Here is a 19635-nt window from a genome sequence, read left to right on the forward strand (position 1 = left end):
CATAGGCGTGTTTCTGGGGTTGAACTGTACTACCAGTTAAAATACGTGCACTTATTTCTTGGACACCTTGTATATACAACCCAACCTATGGTGCCTTCTTCTTCATGTACCGTCTCCATATCGGAGGTTGGCTATCATCATTGGAAGCTGCGGCCCTCAATAGGTCAGATGACGTGACATTAAACCATTTTCGCAGGTTTCTGAGCCAGGATATTCTTCTCCTTCCAACAGATCTTTTTCCTACAATTTTTCCCGGGATTATGAGTTGCAAAATCTCATACCTTGGACCTCTCATGATATGGCCGAGATATTGCAATTTTTTTTCACTTCCTTGAGGATTTCTACGCCCTTACTCGTTCTTCTCAGAACCTCCATGTTGGTTACATGTTCTGTCCATGGTATTCTCAACAACCTACGGTATGCCCACATCTCAGTTTCCGCTCGCAAAGCTCGTTTAGGGTCCAAGCTTCCATACCATACAAAAGGACTGGGAATACATAACATTTGAGCATACGAGTTCTGAGATCTAGGCTCAAATCGCGGCTACAGAGCAGCTTCTGGGGTGCCATATTAAGAAATTATGTTTTTTTAACTTTGATCAAGAAATAATAACTACCCTTATTCATTCGATACGATGAAGACCTCGAACTGTTATTGCGGCGCGAGGTGGACATACACACTATTAAAATTATTATAAAATTACTGTTTTGTCAATAAAAGAATCTCCGAAATCAATACTTTACTTTAAAATGTGTAGCTCATAAATGAATAGAGATAATGGGATAATTCAAAAAATGAAATATTAGGAATACATCTAAGATTGCAGGAAAGTATTTTTTAATCCAAAATGCTCGTTTCATTTTTTTCACAGGGTGTTTTAAATTTATTGCGAAAAATAACGTTTTGATTTTCCACGGTATAAACACACCTAACCGAAGAATATAAGCCATTAAAATAATAAAAAATAATGCCAATAAATTTATCTTCATACTGACACCATAAAAATAAAAATCGGATTACAAAATAAAAAGTTATGAAACATCAAAGTTAGTCAAATTTTTAGGGTGGCGGAAATTTGTGCAGAGGAGTATATTTTTAAAACAATCTTGAATTAATTATTTTTTTAAGAATGGAAAGAAAACATATCTAAACTATTCATGAGACTAGACTTATCTTTTTTTCTAAACCCCACAGAAGATATGTACCGCCACTGAAATCAGCAAGTAATTTTCCTAGTTTTATCGGTTATTATTTAAAAGGTACCTATATGTTCAATAAGCCAGTCAAGATATTCTAGATAGACTAGATAGTGTCTGCTTTATAGTTTTAAAAGAATTTTCTCTAAAATGTCAATACCAAAATTCGGAAAAAGCAATATACCAGCCGTCGGATATGGAACCTTTTCTGTAAGTCTTTTGTGTTTTTTTTTTTCGAAAAAAACTATAATTCTGAATTAAAACAATAACTAGAATTACATATATTTTTTTTCTATAGCAACTGTTAAAATTGCGTTATATCTATCAAAAATAGTAGATAAAATAGTACTATTATTTATATTTTTTACATATTTATTTTTAAAAAGACATCTTGTACAAAAAATAACTATTAATAATCCAAATAAACTACCTAAATATTTTGTTGAATTGTTGAATTTCATAAAAAGTTAATTTATTATAAATGATTTACAGATTGTTGACGAAGATGAAATGGAGAAAGCCCTAGACGCAGCTATTGAAGCTGGCTACAGACATTTAGACACAGCTACCATCTATGACAACGAGCATCTCATAGGAAAAGTTCTGAAAAAATGGTTTGATTCGGGAAAACTTCGCAGAGAAGAAATATTCATCACGACAAAATTGCCAACACACGGTGTCCATCCTGATAGGTAAAATCACAGCCTTTTGATTAAACAACCAGTCGATTTACCATCATTTATATGAAATTCTGCGTACCTACTTATACAAACTATTGAGACTGGTTCAAGTCTACTGGTTGTCTAATGAATATATAGGCTGTGGGTAAAGTTATTCTTAGAATATTAAAAGAATATTCTTCTTATTAATATTTTGTTTTCTCATTTTAGAGTAGAAAAATTCTTAAACGAATCATTGGAAAAGTTGCAAGTTAACTATGTTGATTTATATTTGATTCATTTTCCTGTTACGACTAAAGAGAGGCTAGATGTGGTTCCTCTTGAGGTTGAACCAACCGATCTTATAGCAGTTTGGAAGGTAAGAATATTTTTAAGTTTTTAAAATTCTAGAACAAGATATACTACATATTTTGATCTTTACTGTATATGATGTTGTTTCGTATATTGACTTTATGTTATTATGTATTGAGTGATATTTTTTGCCTTTTACAGAAACTGGAAGAACAAGTTGACTTAGGACGCGTCAGGAGTATCGGCTTGTCAAATTTCAATCAGAAGCAGGTTGCCAAAATCGTGGACAATTCCAGAATAAAACCTGCAGCTAACGAGGTGGAAATTCACGTTTATATGCAGCAACCGGAACTCGTGAAGTTCTGTCAAGACAATGGCGTGGTGGTTATATCGTACTTTTCATTAGGAAATCCAGGAATCAACAAGTTTTTTGCCGAGCACGGTGCACCATTGTGAGTATAAAATGATTTGACGAAGATTTGACTTTACAACAGTAACGATTTACAGCAATTTTAATATAAAAATAATGCCATTATATTTATTATTTTTGTAATATCACTGGAATTGAAAATATCACCAGCATTGCTGAAAAAATATCATAATTGAACTTCAAATTACATGAAAAATCTTTGTTTTTAATACCATAAACAAATAACAACTTTTTAGTTTAAAATTCAAACTAATTGGACTTCTGGAAAACCCCATCGTTGAAAAAATCGCCAAAAAACACCACAAAACAGTGGCACAAATCCTACTCAAATTCCTGGTTCAAAAAAATATCGCTGTCATTCCTAAGAGCGTCACACCCAGTAGAATCAAGCAGAACATCGATTTGTTCGATTTTACTCTGGACCAGACCGAAATAAAAGAACTGGAAAGTTTGGATAAAGGAGAAGGAGTCAGAGACCACAGCATCATATTCTCCAAAGAGTAAGTCTAGACAAAAAAAGTTTATTTTTTTATAAAATTGTTGTTTTTTAGGTTTATAGAACATCCAGAGTATCCATTTCCCAGAGAGTAAATATACTAAAGCATCAGATTTCAGAAAATAATTACTTGGAATAAGGAATGTGTAATTTGTATATTTTTTTTTGTAAAATTATAAATAAAGATAAGTTAAAAAAAGTTCTATTTTTTTTATTTATTCACCATAAACCGTTGCCTGGACCAAATTTGTTTAAATTGGATTTAACATATACATTACTTTCTTTATTCTAGATGTAATCACTATTTATTAAACGTAACTTTTATTAAGCTCTTCCCAATGGCCTTGTAAGGAACAGGGCTCCATACAAGGCCAATATTATAAATCAGTCGTTCAAATTAAAACTAGAGTTGTAATAATCAAAATATATCCGCTTTTACTAAAACTACATAAAACGCTCTTTGATTTAAACGAAAAATTAAATGCTTAACGTATTATAACCTTCTTTAAAAAACTCAACGAACGTTCCTTGAACACAATAATATAACTAAGAATGTATAAATGGAAATTATTTAAAAATTTTAGTAATGAGTATTATATCGATAACAAATAAGTTGCCAATGAGTTTTAGAATGAAATTACAAAAATCAAAAATTACCTATAATGGCCTTCTTATGGGTTTGTTTTTTGTAAGGCCAAAATGTTTTTTAGCTAAAAAGTTGAATAACCCTTATAAATAATAATATTTTAAACATAAAACATTGTTTCAATTTTCCCGCTTCATATTTTCATGATTTGTAAATGTTCCTAAGGCCCATGTACTCTAGCAAGGCCAACCGTCAAATTTTCGATTGGCCTTATAAGGAACCACTGGCTTTCACGAGAACACTACCGACATTTTAACTGAAATCAAAGTAAAACTATTATATTTTTCTTTATTACCATAACAAATTCTTATGTGACAATCTACAGCAAAAAAAATAAGAAAATAATAGGTTATTTACATAAAAACTTACCCTTTCCTGTGCGCGCGAATTACAATTTTAACATCGACGACCGAAGACTACGAAGCGAGGGACCGGATTAAAAAAATAGGCGTCTGTGTCCTTAAGTTTAATGGAGATTAGGGTGAGTGCAAGGAATTTGTCATAACTATGACTTTTTTATAGTTGGCCTTCAAAGGATCATGGCCTTCCTTGGTCCAGGCACCTCATATTGAAATACCGGGTGCGTCCCAAAAGTGGCTCACCCCCTATAACTTTTTTATTTTTTCAGATAAAAACACGAGATTTGGTATGTTAGTATATGACATAAATTAGGATTGATTGACGTATTCAATTGTTTTTGGTCACTTCCTGTTTCACCGGAAATGACTACAACTTTTGATTTTTAAATGGCACCCTCGGGATTTTTATACTTTATTCGATAGAAAATTGTATTCTGAATAGAATGACATACCATATGTCAACTTTTGATATTCTCGCTTAATAAAAACTACTTAATGACACTAATTCTTAATCAAGGAACCTTAGAAAAACGGTTAGAAAATTCTCAAATCATATTTTTAATCAAATCTCAATTTTTTCAAATGGAACGAGGGTAGCTCATTAGCATATTTGGAAAAAGCTTTTTTTTACGAATAATTTGATACCACACCCTTGGTATTTCGAGTTTTTTTTACGAACCGCAAGTTATAATTTCAAATAAACCAATAAGACTGCTTAAAAAAAAACAAGCGATGACACATGACGAAATAATAGATATAAACCCATCCATAGTCAACTTAAAGTAAATTAGAATTTTTTTTTAGTAAAATAAACGGATTGGTATGGACGTCATCTTCTTTTTTTCTATCATCGTTTGTTGAAATCTTCCTTGAACCTATTTTATCAGTAATAATACAGATAAAATTAAAGCAGTATTTCATAATATGTTGCACGAACTCCACTTGAGACATACTAGTCAATAAAAAAAAATGTGTTTATTATTTGGCCGCAGGCTATATCATTATATCTATATTAGCGTTCGTCAAATAACTACAGGTATATTGAATTTAAAAAAACATAAGTATAAAATCATCACGAATAGTTTTAAAAATATCTTTTTACTGTGAGATTGTGACCATGGCAGGGCAAATAACGTTTGATTTAGCTGGTAAATATAAAATACCAGCGGTAGGATTTGGAACTTTTGCAGTAAGTTAAAATGCTATATTATAAAAAAATAATTTATACTATTATTCGAGCAAAACATTCAATTAATTGAAATTACTCTTGAAATAGTTGAATTTTTGTATCAGTTAGTGTTAAATGACTGAAGAATGGAAGATTTGGTTTTCTTTATAAAATATTTGGTTTGAAATGTTAATTTTTTGATATTTTTTTTTCATTTTTTAGGCTACAGATGAAAAAGAATTGGAAGCTGCGTTAGATGCAGCTTTCGAAGCTGGTTATAGACATGTAGACACAGCTACAATTTATGGCAACGAACATATCATAGGAAACGTCTTGAAGAAATGGTTTGATTCAGGAAAATTATCCCGAAAAGACGTTTTTATCACCACGAAGTTGCCCCCAGATGGGGTACACCCAGACAGGTAAATGTCTATTATAATTTTAGAAAGATTATCTGTAACCAATTGGAACCAACCAGAACATTTCAATTGAACAATTCATCAGTCCTTATATTTTTTTGGTTTCTGATATTTGATTGTATTAATCAATTTTCTACCGAAAATATACAATTTTAGGGTTGAGAAATTTCTGTTAGAATCTTTGAAAAAACTACAGTTAGACTATGTAGACCTGTACCTGATACATTTACCCATTTGTACATCGGGCTTTTTAGCTCATGGGCCAGAATCAGCCAAACCTGAGCCAACAGATCATGTGGCTACTTGGAAGGTAAGCCAACGAAACCTTATTTTTCTTTTTACTAAGACCAAAGAGAAAATTCACTCTTCCTAGAGAATTTTAATACCAGAATGTAGGGATTTTATAACCTAGACTGGGGAAAATGAACATCAGAAGTAAGAAAAAATATTTTTCTTTGTTTGCAGCTGTTGCCAAAGTTCTACTTTCCAGTGATCTTAAAACTTAAATCACGATTTTAGCTCAAACATTATAATGAAATAACTAAGTATTTTTAAACCTTCTAGAAACTAGAAGAACAAGTGGATCTGGGTAGAGCAAAATCCATTGGAGTTTCAAATTTTAATATCAGTCAAGTCAAGAGAATTCTGGATAATGCAAGAATCAAACCGGCAGCCAATCAGGTTGAATTGCACGTTTTTTTGCAACAACCTGAACTGGTGAAGTTTTTAAAACAGAATGGGATTTTGCCCATTTCTTATTCTACCTTGAGCAATCCAGGAATCAACAAGTACTATGAGAAGGTTGGTAGACCGTAAGTAATTCGATTTTTTTTTAATGGAAGATTACCAATTACTAGTTTCTGATATGTTTTTTTATATGGAGAGTAGAGATAATAGTCATATAAGGACACGAAGAGACCCAAGTCTCGTCAAACTTTACTTTTTAGACGGATTGTGTACCTTTTGAGTAGTAGTTTTAAGGGAAAAATTGTAACAGCGTGCTCGGCCAGTTTTGACAGAAAAAATGGCCCTAAATGGCCGAAAAATCATTTTTTTTGCAAATATCTGCCTAAATATACAATTTACAAAATTTTTCTTGAAATAAAAATTGAAGCTTAGGTCATTGTCTACAAAAAAGATCCTGACACATTTTTTGTAAAATCACAGAAAAACGATTAAAAACAGCTCTAAAAGGTCAAAGAACGGTTTTTCGCCAATATTGGTCGAAATATTGCATGTAATTGATTTTCATTATCGCTTAGTGGAAGATTGGGTCCTTAGCTAAAAAAAATGATCCTGACACTATTTTTCGTAGTTTTCCGTAAAAAGAAACCAATTCGACTATTCGTAATTATACAATTTTCTTTTTTTTACGATACTTTCCGGAAATCCCCAAAAAAGAACGGAAAAAGCCACTAACGAATAGTTGTTTTTTTATTAAAATATGATTAAAAAACACTTCGAGTTGCTTAAAAAGACTCTGTTATAAAAAAATAAGCTATTATTAGTGAAAATATGAATAAGTGAGTAAAAATCTGAAAATTTTTGGGCCCAAGGAATGTTTTTTATTATCATAAAATATGACAAAATTCAAACAAGTTCCAAAATATAATAACTGTTGATTCTACCCCTTAAATAAACTTTGAATAATCAAAAAATATTAAATTTTAGCGAGTTACTAAACACTTTGTTCTATCAATCAACGATAACCTTATGAAATCTATCTTCGTAGCGTTAAAACTTGGAGAGAAAATATACAGGGATCTTCGATGCGGAATATCTCGAAAACTACTAATTCTATGGAAAAAATGATAAGAACCATTTTTGTAGGTAATTGTCTAAGCTTTATTTTTTATTGGAAGAAAATTTTTGTAAATTGCATATTTTGGCAGATATTTGCGAAAAAACTAATTTTAGGCTTTTTTGGGGCCATTTTTTCGCTCAAAGGTTGGCCGAACACAAAACAAAAAATTGTTTTATTAAATTTATAAGTAGTTGATGATGGTTAATGCTGACTGATGATGTTTCAGACTTCGAAAGAATGCTCCAGACCTCCTGGGCAACGCAACAGTAAAATCCATTGCCGAAAAACACCACAAAACAGCTGGACAAATATTGCTGAAGTACTGGATCCAGAATAATGTTCCGATCATTCCAAAAAGCGTCACTCCAAGCAGAATTAAGGAAAATATCGACTTGTTTGACTTTTCTCTGGACGAAAATGATCTAAAAGCTTTGGAAAGTTTGGATTTGGGTGAAGCAGCAAGGACGGCCACTTTTCTATTGAGTAAAGAGTTAGTTTCTTGGCTCAATTTTTTGAAGGTTTTTTTATTTATTCTGTTCTTTGTTGCAGATTTATTGAGCATCCAGAATATCCTTTTCCAAAAAGGCCATTACCATAAGTTAATATAAGAATCACATATCACACGAAGTATTGTAAATATAAGTTCATATTAAATAAACTTTTGGTCACGTGATTAAGCTTGACGGGCACAGTGTTGCCCATTTTTACATATTTTCTTTTAATCATAATATTTCAGAAAACAAAAATAAATTAATTATAAATATATAAACGGTTATTATTTACATCAACAAAACTCACCTTCTTAATGGCACTTAAGGGACATAAAGGGCCATTACTACCGCTTTCCCGTTCAAAATATTCTAATAAAGTTGCGATGAGTTTTTTACGGCTATTAAGCTATCTTATACCACTTCGTACTAAAAGAGGTTCTAAAAAGAACAAAGTTCGACTGCAAGGTCTGCTAGTACAACATTTTTAAGTTTAAAGGATATCAGAACACAAATGTTAATATAAAAAAAAACTTTAAGTAATAAGAATGGATATAATTCAAATATTAGTAAATATTTCATAATGAGTTAATCGAAAATGGCACTTGAAGAATACGATAAAATTTATTAAAAATTGTGTTTACCTACTATTTTGCCAACTCATGATGTATGTATTTAAAAATTAACACTATACAATTATAAGTGTTTATAAACGTTATCATTATGTCTATAATAGCGTGCTTTCGATATCTCTGGGTATATTCAAGTTAAATACAGCGGTATAACTATCATCGTGAATAGTTTTACTTGTGTGTGTTTAAGTAATAAGTTGTTATTGCAATTGCGACCATGGCAGTTCAAACATTTGATTTACTTGGCAAATTTAAAATCCCATCAGTTGGATTTGGAACTTTCACTGTAAGTTTTTTTCTGAAACAATTACTTTGTCTAAAATATTAATTTTTTGATATTTTCCTTCAATATATAGGCTACAGATGAAAAAGAATTAGAAGCAGCTTTAGATGCAGCTTTCGAAGCTGGTTATAGACATGTAGACACTGCTACAGTTTATAGAAATGAACACATCATAGGAAACGTGTTGAAGAAATGGTTTGATTCAGGGAAATTGTCCAGAAAGGACATATTTATTACCACAAAGTTACCTACAGATGGAGTACATCCAGACAGGTAGATATCTGTTATAATTTTGGAAATATTCTTCTTCTTCTTCTTCTAGTGCAGATCCATTAATGGATGTTTGCGATAACATTTTCCATTGCTTCTCTGTTCCGGGCGGTGTGTATTAACGACCGAACATCGAGTAGCCCTGTCCACTATCTAATATTCCTCAGCCAAGACATTTTCTTAATTCCGATACCCCTCCGGCCATCGATCTTGCCTTCGATCAACAAATGCAAGAACTGATATTTGGGGTTTCGCATTATGTGGCCCAGGTATGCGGTCTTTTTCTTTTTAATCAATTCAAATAATTCACGCTTTTTGTCAACGCGTCTGAGAACTTCCTCATTTGTCAATCTAGCCGTCCAAGGTATCTTCAGGATTCTGCGATATAGCCACATCTCAAAAGCCTCCAATTTGTTGAGGGTAGCTGCTTTCAATGTCCAACCTTCCATACCATAAAGGAGCACCGACCATACATAACACTTTACGAATCTTAATCTAAGGCTAAGGTCAAAATCAGAACAGACAAGTACTTTTCGAAACCTCGAGAATGCCTGCCGAGCTTGTTCGATGCGACATTTAATTTCCTTGTCTGATGTCCAATCTTCGGAGAGCCAGATGCCCAAGTACTTAAATTTATCTACTCTTTCTATGGGCCTTGAGTTAAATGTTAGGATGGAGTTTTCTTGATGTTGATGTTTAAACCCATTGCTTTGCTCTGTTCTCCTGATGTTGATGTTTAAACCCATTGCTTTGTTCTGTTCTCCTACCTTGTTGACCAGTTGTTGTATATCGTGTATATTGTCTGCAATTAAGACCGTATCGTCGGAATAGCGGATATTATTAATCCACACTCCATTAACTTTGACCCCCCCATTTCCACGTCCTCCAGAGCCTCTTGGAAAATAGCTTCTGAGTATAAATTAAATAGGAGTGGAGACAACACGCAACCCTGTATGGGATTAGACATAGTATTGGACAATTTTATTCGTGCTGTTTGGTTCCAGTATAACTTCTCAATGCATTGGATGTCTTTATGATCTATATCAAGTCGTTTGAGGAGCTGCATTAATTTGTGGTGCTGTACGCGATCGAATGCCTTTTCGTAGTCTATGAAACACAGGCACACATCCTTTCTCTGATCGTAGCACTTCTGGACAAGCACCTGTGTTGCAACTATCGCTTCCCTGGTGCCTAACCTTCGTCTGAACCCCATTTGCGAATCGCTTATGTCCCTTTCACATTTTTTGTAAATTCTCTGGTGTATTATTTTCAGAAATATTTTTAGGGTATGGCTCATCAGGCTGATAAGTCTGTGATCTTCACACTTTCTGGCATTGGTCTTCTTAGGCAGGGGTATAAAAGTAGAACTTGGGAATATTATTGTACCAAACTGTATTAGCACGATGGATTTTTGAAACTTATGTGTTCTGATTGTTAAACATATTAAAAAGAAACTATATTCTATGTTGTTGATAATATTAATACTAGTCCAAAAATCTGCATGAAGAAATTTCTATACAAATTCCAAAACGAACTAAAGGTTATAGTTAAAGTTTTAGACAAATTGGATTTAATTATCTAATCATAAATTTTCTCCTATAATCCCTTATATGTTTATTTTCTTACTAAGTTAGTAAAGCAGTGCATTATAAACTTTAGAATTACTACAATTAGTTATGCCTTTTAATAGAAATATGTCTCACTAGACATCAACTGAACCATTTAGTTCTTACAGTTTTTTATCGTTTCTGCTATTTGATTGTATTTATCAATTTTATACCGACAATATACAATTTTAGGGCTGAAAAATTTCTGCTAGAGTCTTTGGAAAAACTACAACTCGATTATGTAGACTTGTACTTGATACATCTACCGATTTGTACATCTGGTAGCTTATCTGGCCCTGGTGGATCTAAACCTGAGCCTACAGATCTTGTAGCAACTTGGAAAGTAAGTCTATAAAACTTTCTTTTTCTATCTCACACTCTTTCTGGATAATTTTTATACCAAAAAGAACTTTTTTTTTCTAACTAGACAAAAAAATGGACATCAAAAGTCTGAAAAACTTTTTTATCGGTTTGAAGATCTTGCCAAAAAACTACTACTTTCTTAAGATTTTACATTCTAACTCAAACAAGATAAGATAAATGAATATTTTTAAACTTTATAGAAACTAGAAGAACAAGTTGATCTGGGCAGAGCTAAAGCTATTGGAGTCTCCAATTTTAATATTAGTCAAGTCCAGAGAATTTTGGATAATGCCAGAATAAAACCAGCTGCAAATCAAGTTGAATTGCATGTATTTTTGCAACAACCTGAATTGGTAAAGTTTTTACAACAAAATGGAGTTTTGCCTATTTCGTATTCGACTTTGGGTAATCCAGGAATCAACAAGTTTTTGGAAAAAGTTGGAAGACCGTAAGTATTTGCTTAATTTTACCAACAACTAATATATTTTTTAAAGTAATTTGATTATCAATTAAAACTAAAACCCAATGAAAATTCTATAAAATAAATAGTCATAAAGCCAGTAAAAATATTTAAAAAATGAAAAGTAAAAAATAAATAAATAGATTGTAGTAAACTGATGATGAATGATAATCTTCCAGGCTTCGAACCAATGCTCCAGATCTTCTGGGCAATACCACAGTAAAAACCATTGCCGAAAAACATCACAAAACCTCTGGACAAATATTATTGAAATACTGGGTTCAGAAAAAGGTAGCTGTCATCCCAAAAAGCGTCACTCCAAGCAGAATCAAGGAAAATATCGGCTTGTTTGATTTTTCTCTGGACGAAAATGATTTAAAATCTTTGGAAAGTCTGGATTTGGGAGAAGAAGGCAGACAAGCCACTATGTCATTCAGTAAAGAGTGAGTTTAGATCTCTAATTTTTTAATGTGATAATTATTTTAACATTTTTTTATTGTTGCAGATTTGTAGAACATCCAGAATACCCATTTCCAAGAAGACCATTGTAATTATAAATTAGGATAAGAAACTAACAACAATATCAATTAAGTACCTTTTTTAAAAAATAAAGTATTTAAGTATTATTTTTTTTACTTTCAATGAAAACCAGTCCTGTCATTAGAAAATGATATCTATCGTTAACAGTTATTTGTTACAAAATGTCTATACGTTTCGGAAAGTTTATCTCTTTCATATTCGAGAAAACTTTAGTTTTTTAAAACAGATACATCTACAAAAACCGTTGACGTTCTGTTAAAATGACATTATATCAAGTTAAACTTCAAAATTAACAATTAACTACCTGATAACAATTACTTAATAAGGTAAAACCAAAAAGCATAAAACTTTCTATAAGATATATTTTTAATTTGTTTTTAATTTTTACTTATGCTATGTTTATTTATGTTATGTTTTTTAAAATCAAAGAAGCGATTTCCATACATTACTAACATCTACAAATGCATGAGCAATATATTTATTTTTATTAGATTGTATTAAAAAGGCCTCATTTATTTTTATTTTAGAGGCTATCGCTTCTTTCATTATAATTTTGGCGTTTTTAAAATCTATTCTGTGCCCTGTGTCCCATGAATGCTAGTCGCCCTTTCTTGAATAATCTTTATGTTCTTTAATTCGTACATTTAACGATCTAGATGTTTCACCAATATAAAATTTATCGCTATTTTGTATATTACGTTTTTTGGTTGTTGTTCAGTATTCATTGGTTTAGTGTGTAATTTTTAATATTATGATCTTTACAGTCTTGCAATGTGGCAGAAATTCAGCAGCAAGAGGATCATCGAAACCAGTGAAATTTTGAAAGACGTCTACGAAAACAAATTGTTGGGAACATCTGCTATAGATGATCGAACTAAATGTTAATATAAAAAAAAAACGTTAAATAATAAGAATGGATATAATTCAAATATTAGTAAATATTTTATAATGAGTTAATCAAAATGCCACTTGAACAATACGATAAAATTTATTAAAAATTGTGTTTACCTACTATTTAGTTTCATATAAAAATTGAAACTACATATCAACCTTTACATTTAAAAGTGTTTATAAACGTTATCATTATGTCTATAATAAGCTCCCGATATCTCTGGGTGTATTCAAGTTAATACAGCGATATATATTGTGAATAATTTTACTTGTGTGTGTTTTAGTAATAAGTTGTTATTGGCGATCGTAACCATGGCAGTTCAAACATTTGAATTACTTGGCAAATTTAAAATACCGGCAGTTGGATTTGGAACTTTCACAGTTAGTATTTTATTTTGTAACAATTACTTTATCTAAAATATAAATTTTTTGATATTTTCTTGCAATTTCCAGGCTACAGATGAAAAAGAACTAGAAGCTGCGTTAGATGCAGCTTTCGAAGCTGGTTATAGACATATAGACACAGCCACGATTTATGCAAATGAACATATCATTGGAAAGGTCTTGCAAAAATGGTTTCATTCAGGAAAATTATCCAGGAAGGACATATTTATCACCACAAAGTTGCCCCCAAATGGGGTACATCCCGACAGGTAGATATCTATTATATTTTGAAACATATTATGTTTCGAATCTGTACCAAATTGTACCAGCACGATGGATTTTTGAAATGTGTGCATGCTCAGGGCCGCGCCAACACCTGACAGCGCCTGTGTGCAAAACCTTTTTTTTAGATATAATATTTTCCTAAATAGGTAAAAACGGTTCGCTTCCGTTTGTCAATTACTACCATTTATAGTATGGCCATCGTGTTCATAATCAACTCTCTTTGGATCAGGAAGTTTAAAATTCAGCTTCGACCTCTAATTTTTCGGCAAAATTTTTGTCAATTCTAATTTCTGTCAAAAACTTCTTACATATTCATATAGATCGACCGTTGACTTGTTTTGACAAAATTTGCAAAATTTACTTTTGTCAATAATACAAGCCACGCCTAGATTTAGTGAACAAATAAATGAAAAAGTACATTTTTTTTCTACTAGACATTTAGCAGCAAAATAAATGACTAATTCATCAAAAAACATACATTTTATATTTGCACTGGATGCGCGTTTCGCTAATCATGTTAGCATCATCAGCAGATGATTAAATCTGACGCGTACAGTGCAAAAGTGGAGTGTTTTGGTGTAATGGGGTGAATTAGTGTTTCATTTCGCTGTTGTAACACCAATGGCTGTAACCCCCAACAATAATAAACATTGAGCGTCATAGTTTCATTCTGTTTGAATGGTGTACATACCATTATATATAGAAAGCGTGAGATTTAGATCCAGTTAGTGTTTAGACCCACGTTAATTTTGTCTAGTTCTTCTACGAGTATTATAAATAAAGTTAAGCCAGCGCCATTTGTATATTGTAGATAATCGTACAGAACTCTAGAAAATGCTTTCCTATTTTAAACTTTTTACCATCTGTGTTAAAATTGACAAATCTTATAATGTTACAAATTTGCTCTAGGTACGTGTGCAACACCATGCAGGAGTATAACTTAGTATTATTGAAAAATATTTAATAATTCGACATAATATATTGGAAATAAAATCTTGAATTTGGTTACTAAGTAAAGAAATGATTTAGTTTTGGATTTTAGTAGTTAGTTTTGGAAAATTAAATGGCGCTGGCATTTCACCCGGCGCTGCGCCCCTATTTCTGCCTTCGGGTCCTTCTTTTCAAAGGAAAAACTTCAACAGCTTCAGAGAATTAGGGAAAGTCATACCAAGTATTTCTCCAATGGCTCTCCAAATAAAAGTAATTTTTTTTAGGTGAAATGACGCGAACAGAGGATCAAGCAACCTCTGAAAAACTAGACGATAGCAAGCTTAGTGTTTTTTTGATTAATATTCAGTCCTTAAGACATAAAACGGATGAATTATATCTTTTATTAGAAGAGCTCAATTTTCCAGAAATTGTTGCCATAACTAAACATTGGTTAAATATGGATGAGCCTGTATTTGTCAAAAATTACACTACAGTAACTAGATTCAATAGAAGTAACTCATCTCATGGAGGTACTATGATAATGTCTACTAACAACAACTTTACGGCAGTAACTAAGTTCGATACTCTAATATCCGAAAAAATTTTTGAATTTTCCGTCGGTTATCATAGTGCTTTTGACTTTTATAATATTTGTATTTACAGAACACCTGACGCTGACGTGCATATTTTCAGTCAAAAATTGCTAAGCTTGCTTGAATCCCTACCTATAAAAAGTAAATTAATTTTGTGTGGCGACCTAAATATTGACTTTTTCCAGTGTGTGTGCAGCTAGGGAGTCTCTCCAGTTCATTTTTCATTCTTTTGGTATACTCATGCATGTTGACTCACCAACTAGAATAACTAAATTGGCTCTAGTACTATAGATTATGTCGTGTCGTCTTTTGACCCGGAATTCGTTGACTGTAGAGTCCTTCACTCAGGTTTCTCTGATCATGAGGCAGTATTGACAACGTTTTTGCCACAATCCAAATGCAAAAATACCTCGCGCAAATTGGGCCGTATTTTTTCGGATAAAATTTTTCTAAATTTTTATCAAAAACACGATGTTTAGTTAGTTAGTTATGAGTTACGGGGTTTCAAAAATGTGCATTTTTAACAAATTGCTGTAGCTTTTTTGTTATTGAAAATTTTGTATGTTTGTGAAAACATTTCCAAAGCGCCTTTTTACGTAGAATATATATGTGAATATATATTTTTTAAATTAATAATTTAAGAGTTATAAACAGAAAAATTGATTGAACATACTGTATTTATGAATTTTATACGGAAAATATACAATTTTAGGGCTGAAAAATTTCTGTTAGAGTCTTTGGAAAAACTACAGCTAGACTACGTAGACTTATACTTGATACATTTTCCCATTTGTACGTCAGCAAGTTTATTGCAAAGCGGAGCCAAACCTGAGCATACAGATCTTGTAGCAACTTGGAAAGTAAGTCACAAAAACCTTCTTGTTCTTCCTTCATTCAGTTATTAGTAGTAAAGCAAAAAAATCACTATTTCTGGATTATTTTTAAACCAAAAAGTAAGGGTTTTTACAAAATAGAGTAAAAAATATGCATCATCAAGTCCTCTAACTTAAGTTAACTATTTAAATTCAAACAAGATAATGAATATTTTTAAACCTTATAGAAACTAGAAGAACAAGTTGATCTGGGCAGAGCCAAAGCTATTGGTGTTTCTAATTTTAATATTAATCAAGTGCAGAGAATTTTGGATAATGCAAGAATAAAACCAGCGGCGAATCAAATTGAACTACACATCTTTTTTCAACAACCTGAATTGGTGAATTTTTTGCAACAAAATAGAGTTTTGCCTATTTCCTATTCAACCTTGGGTAATCCAGGAATCAACAAGTTTTTAGAAAAAGTTGGAAGGCCGTGAGTATTTGTTTAATTCTACCAGTTTAATTTGATTATCAACTTAAACTAAAACCAATCACACTATCATTTTTATTTGCTTATATCAGACAAAAATTTAGAAATAAACCAAAAATTATGTTTTTTCTGTTCTCCTTTAGAATGCAGTTAGCAAATACCGTAGTATAGATAAATTTGGTAAAGATAGAGTCGATAAAAAACATATAGAGAAGATAAAAAGAAGTAAATATATAAAAAAATCAAAAATGAATAAATAAATAAATTAATCATAAATGATGATCTTTCAGGCTTCGAACCAATGCCCTAGATCTTCTAGGCAACGCCACAGTAAAAACCATTGCCGAAAAACATGACAAAACCTCTGGACAAATATTACTGAAATACTGGGTCCAGAAAAAGGTAGCTGTTATTCCAAAAAGCGTCACTCCAAGCAGAATTAAGGAGAATATCGATCTGTTTGATTTTTCCCTGGATGAAAATGATTTAAAAAGTTTGGAAAGTTTGAACTTGGGCGAGGAGGGTAGACAAGCCATTATGTCATTCTCCAAAGAGTGAGTTTAGATTTTTTATTTTTTTCTATTTTAACTTAACTATTTTAATTTTTTTTAATTGTTGCAGGTTTTTAGACCATCCAGAGTACCCATTTCCAAGAAGACCCCTGTAATCATAAATTAGAATAAGAAACTAACATCAATATCTAAAGAACTTTTTTAAAAAAATAAAGTATTTAAACATTATTTTTTTACTTTGAATGAAAACCAGACCTATCATTAGAAAATTACACCTATCGTAAACCAGTTATTTGTTACTAAATAACAGATATAACAGATTTATAACGAGGTAAAAAAAAACATGATATATACAGGGTGGCCCATCGAAAATGTTCCGCAAGGCATAACGGCCAGGGTATTTATTTTTTCAAAAAATCCAAAAACACGTCAATTTTGTTTGTGAGGGGGACAACTTTTGCCCCAAAAATGATTGCAAAATATTCAACCCTCTAAGCGGGGGTGTCATCCCCCAACTTTTTTCAAATGGAAAGGGGGGTCAAGTGGCACCGCAATAAAAAGAGCTTTCTATTCTCTATATTTCCCCGCTTCGTTTTTGAAAATCGGTCGAGTCATTGAGAAAATATGAAGGATTGAAATTTGAAAAGTTTATTTAAGCATTTATCACAGTAAATGATAATTAAGGGTAAATTCGACCAATTTGCTGTTTTTTCTTATCATTTCTAGATGTTTACGCATTTTTTCACTTGCCACAACGTTGAACGAATAGGCACAAAATATACACCATACAGAAGCGACAAAGAGATTTGCTTCAAAATTTTTAGGAGGGGGTAATGCTGGTTAACTGTATATTCACGACCACAGATATAATTATTTCTAGATATTATGCATAAAAGACTAAAAAATATATTTCATAATTATTTATTTATTTTTAATTCTAAATAAAAATACTGATTTAAATCCCTCTAGTTTTTAAAAATTAAATAAACCTGCCTTTCATCATTTTCTATTAAAATCTAACAATTTTCTTTCAGTGTGAAATGCTGTTCAAGGCGCACGGATGTCAAACGTGACGTCACGCAATTAGTTCCCATTTGACCAATGCTATTAAAAGCTCTTTGTCGCTTCTGTATGGTGTATATTCTGTGGAATAGGTGCGGTAGTTGCTAGATAGCTGTTCTGTGACTTGTACGTTGAAGTTCTTCTCAATATCGTTAAATTGACCCACAATAGAATTTCCAAAAATACCAGCCGACACGTTTAATTTCTGAGGGTTTTGCACCTCGTGAAAAACCCTGGGATTGTCCTCAGCCCAGTACCGACAGTTGTGCCGATTAATTACATTGTTCAAAAAGAAAGTACACTCATCCGAAAAACACACATTAAATAGGAAATTATTATCATTCGCCACTCGTTCACTCATAGTTTCACAAAATTGCAAGCAACGATCAAAATCGTATTGTACCGAGTTCTTGTACAAACTGAATTTTCTACGGCTGGAACTTGAGTTTTTTTAATATCCTTTGGAAACTTGTACGATTCCCGCCGGTCTCATTGGCTAATTTTCTTGTACTGAGAATACTGTCCATGGCAACTTGGCCCAATACGAATACCTCCATAGCTTCATTTACTACAGGATTTTTCCTCTGCTTTTCTTTTTATTCATAACGGAATCAGTTTCGCGAAATTTTGCTACTAACTGCCGAACAATTTTGCCATAAAGGTGTTTGTCAGGATGGCGTTCATATCTGCGCAACCCGATTGTAAACATCTAGAAATAATAAGAAAAAACAGCAAATTGGTCGAAGGAATTTATCCTTATCATTTACTCTGATAAATGTTTAAATCAACTTTTCAAATTTCAATCCTTCATATTTTCTCAATGGCTCGACCGATTTTCAAAAACGAAGCGGGAAAGTATAGAGAATAGAAAAAGCCCTTTTCAATGCGGTACCACTTGACCCCCCTTCCCATTTGAAAAAAATTGGGGAATGACACCCCCGCTTAGAGGGTTGAAGATTTTGCAATCATTTTTGGGGCAAAAGTTGTCCCCCTCACAAACAAAATTGACGTGTTTTTGAATTTTCTGAAAAAAAAACCTGAATTACCCTGGCCGTTATGCCTTGTGGAACGTTTTCGATGGGCCACCCTGTATAGTCACTTTGATATTTGCCGACGTTTCGTACAGAAAATTCCATTACCAGAATATTTTAGGCAAAAAAAATAAATAAAAAATAAAAAAGCAATACGGCATTTTATTGACAATCAAATTGCGCAACTTTGCCTCCATTTAACCGATCCTGTATCTCTTACGGTTTCCGAAATCCCAATGATGAGCGTCGAATTCGAGCCACCCTGTACATTAACATCTCATATGTAAATAAAAATTATGATTTATCAGACTGATCAATTTTTGAGCACACACGTAGCCTAATAATAAATTGCACAATACCTCCAATTCTACTCAAGATAATATTCTAGAACAAAATAACGGACAAATAAATAGCTACTTAAGTATGTATATTACCAAATATTACTCATCAAACAACTTAAAAAAAAGTCTGTCATCCTTGATACTTCTAGTATGCTACGAACGTGAATAA

The 19635-nt window shown here is 32.1% G+C and overlaps 4 protein-coding genes across 5 annotated transcripts in view; all 4 read left to right on the top strand.

Moving 5' to 3' along the window:
• The window catches only part of LOC115885433 (aldose reductase-like), a 67408-nt gene extending 59192 nt beyond the window's left edge, over positions 1-8216 (top strand). The window contains exons 1-6 of one of the 2 annotated variants that reach the window (XM_030904349.1): positions 5053-5287; positions 5489-5688; positions 5842-5995; positions 6250-6497; positions 7716-7979; positions 8039-8216. In XM_030904349.1, the coding sequence (XP_030760209.1) occupies positions 5216-5287; positions 5489-5688; positions 5842-5995; positions 6250-6497; positions 7716-7979; positions 8039-8087 (987 nt within the window). In that variant the 5' untranslated portion in view covers positions 5053-5215 and the 3' untranslated portion in view covers positions 8088-8216. Of the gene's footprint in view, positions 1-5052; positions 5288-5488; positions 5689-5841; positions 5996-6249; positions 6498-7715; positions 7980-8038 lie in introns of those variants that run through there. The other variant, XM_030904350.1, reaches the window with a different exon arrangement.
• LOC115885436 (dihydrodiol dehydrogenase 3-like) lies at positions 1256-3291 on the top strand. Its single transcript, XM_030904354.1, has 6 exons — positions 1256-1406; positions 1689-1888; positions 2087-2234; positions 2369-2619; positions 2834-3097; positions 3149-3291. Exons 1-6 carry the CDS (start codon positions 1347-1349, stop codon positions 3186-3188), a joined length of 963 nt encoding a protein of 320 aa, XP_030760214.1. The 5' UTR covers positions 1256-1346; the 3' UTR covers positions 3189-3291.
• A 495-nt stretch (positions 8217-8711) lies between the features above and the next one.
• Positions 8712-12218, top strand: LOC115885434 (aldose reductase-like). Its single transcript, XM_030904352.1, has 6 exons — positions 8712-8895; positions 8966-9165; positions 10962-11112; positions 11333-11580; positions 11772-12035; positions 12098-12218. The coding sequence occupies exons 1-6, from the start codon at positions 8827-8829 to the stop codon at positions 12141-12143; spliced, it is 978 nt and encodes a 325-aa protein (XP_030760212.1). The 5' UTR covers positions 8712-8826; the 3' UTR covers positions 12144-12218.
• A 1005-nt stretch (positions 12219-13223) lies between these two features.
• Positions 13224-17260, top strand: LOC115885409 (aldose reductase A-like). The gene is made up of 6 exons (XM_030904313.1): positions 13224-13404; positions 13477-13676; positions 15928-16075; positions 16276-16523; positions 16811-17074; positions 17142-17260. The coding sequence occupies exons 1-6, from the start codon at positions 13336-13338 to the stop codon at positions 17185-17187; spliced, it is 975 nt and encodes a 324-aa protein (XP_030760173.1). The 5' UTR covers positions 13224-13335; the 3' UTR covers positions 17188-17260.
• Positions 17261-19635: the final 2375 nt, after the last annotated feature.

This window comes from Sitophilus oryzae, unplaced genomic scaffold (genome assembly GCF_002938485.1).
Source record: "Sitophilus oryzae breed Bouriz unplaced genomic scaffold, Soryzae_2.0 scaffold_381_pilon_pilon, whole genome shotgun sequence".
Lineage (NCBI taxonomy): Eukaryota > Metazoa > Arthropoda > Insecta > Coleoptera > Curculionidae > Sitophilus > Sitophilus oryzae.

Coding starts and splice junctions, on each gene's coding strand:
- LOC115885409 (XM_030904313.1), top strand. CDS start 13,336: ATGGCAGTTCAAACATTTGAATTACTTGGCAAATTTAAAATACCGGCA. Junction 13,405..13,476: donor TTGGATTTGGAACTTTCACA/GTTAGTATTTTA, acceptor TGCAATTTCCAG/GCTACAGATGAAAAAGAACT. Junction 13,677..15,927: donor AATGGGGTACATCCCGACAG/GTAGATATCTAT, acceptor ATACAATTTTAG/GGCTGAAAAATTTCTGTTAG.
- LOC115885434 (XM_030904352.1), top strand. CDS start 8,827: ATGGCAGTTCAAACATTTGATTTACTTGGCAAATTTAAAATCCCATCA. Junction 11,113..11,332: donor ATCTTGTAGCAACTTGGAAA/GTAAGTCTATAA, acceptor TAAACTTTATAG/AAACTAGAAGAACAAGTTGA. Junction 11,581..11,771: donor TTGGAAAAAGTTGGAAGACC/GTAAGTATTTGC, acceptor ATAATCTTCCAG/GCTTCGAACCAATGCTCCAG.
- LOC115885436 (XM_030904354.1), top strand. CDS start 1,347: ATGTCAATACCAAAATTCGGAAAAAGCAATATACCAGCCGTCGGATAT. Junction 1,407..1,688: donor TCGGATATGGAACCTTTTCT/GTAAGTCTTTTG, acceptor AATGATTTACAG/ATTGTTGACGAAGATGAAAT. Junction 3,098..3,148: donor AGCATCATATTCTCCAAAGA/GTAAGTCTAGAC, acceptor GTTGTTTTTTAG/GTTTATAGAACATCCAGAGT.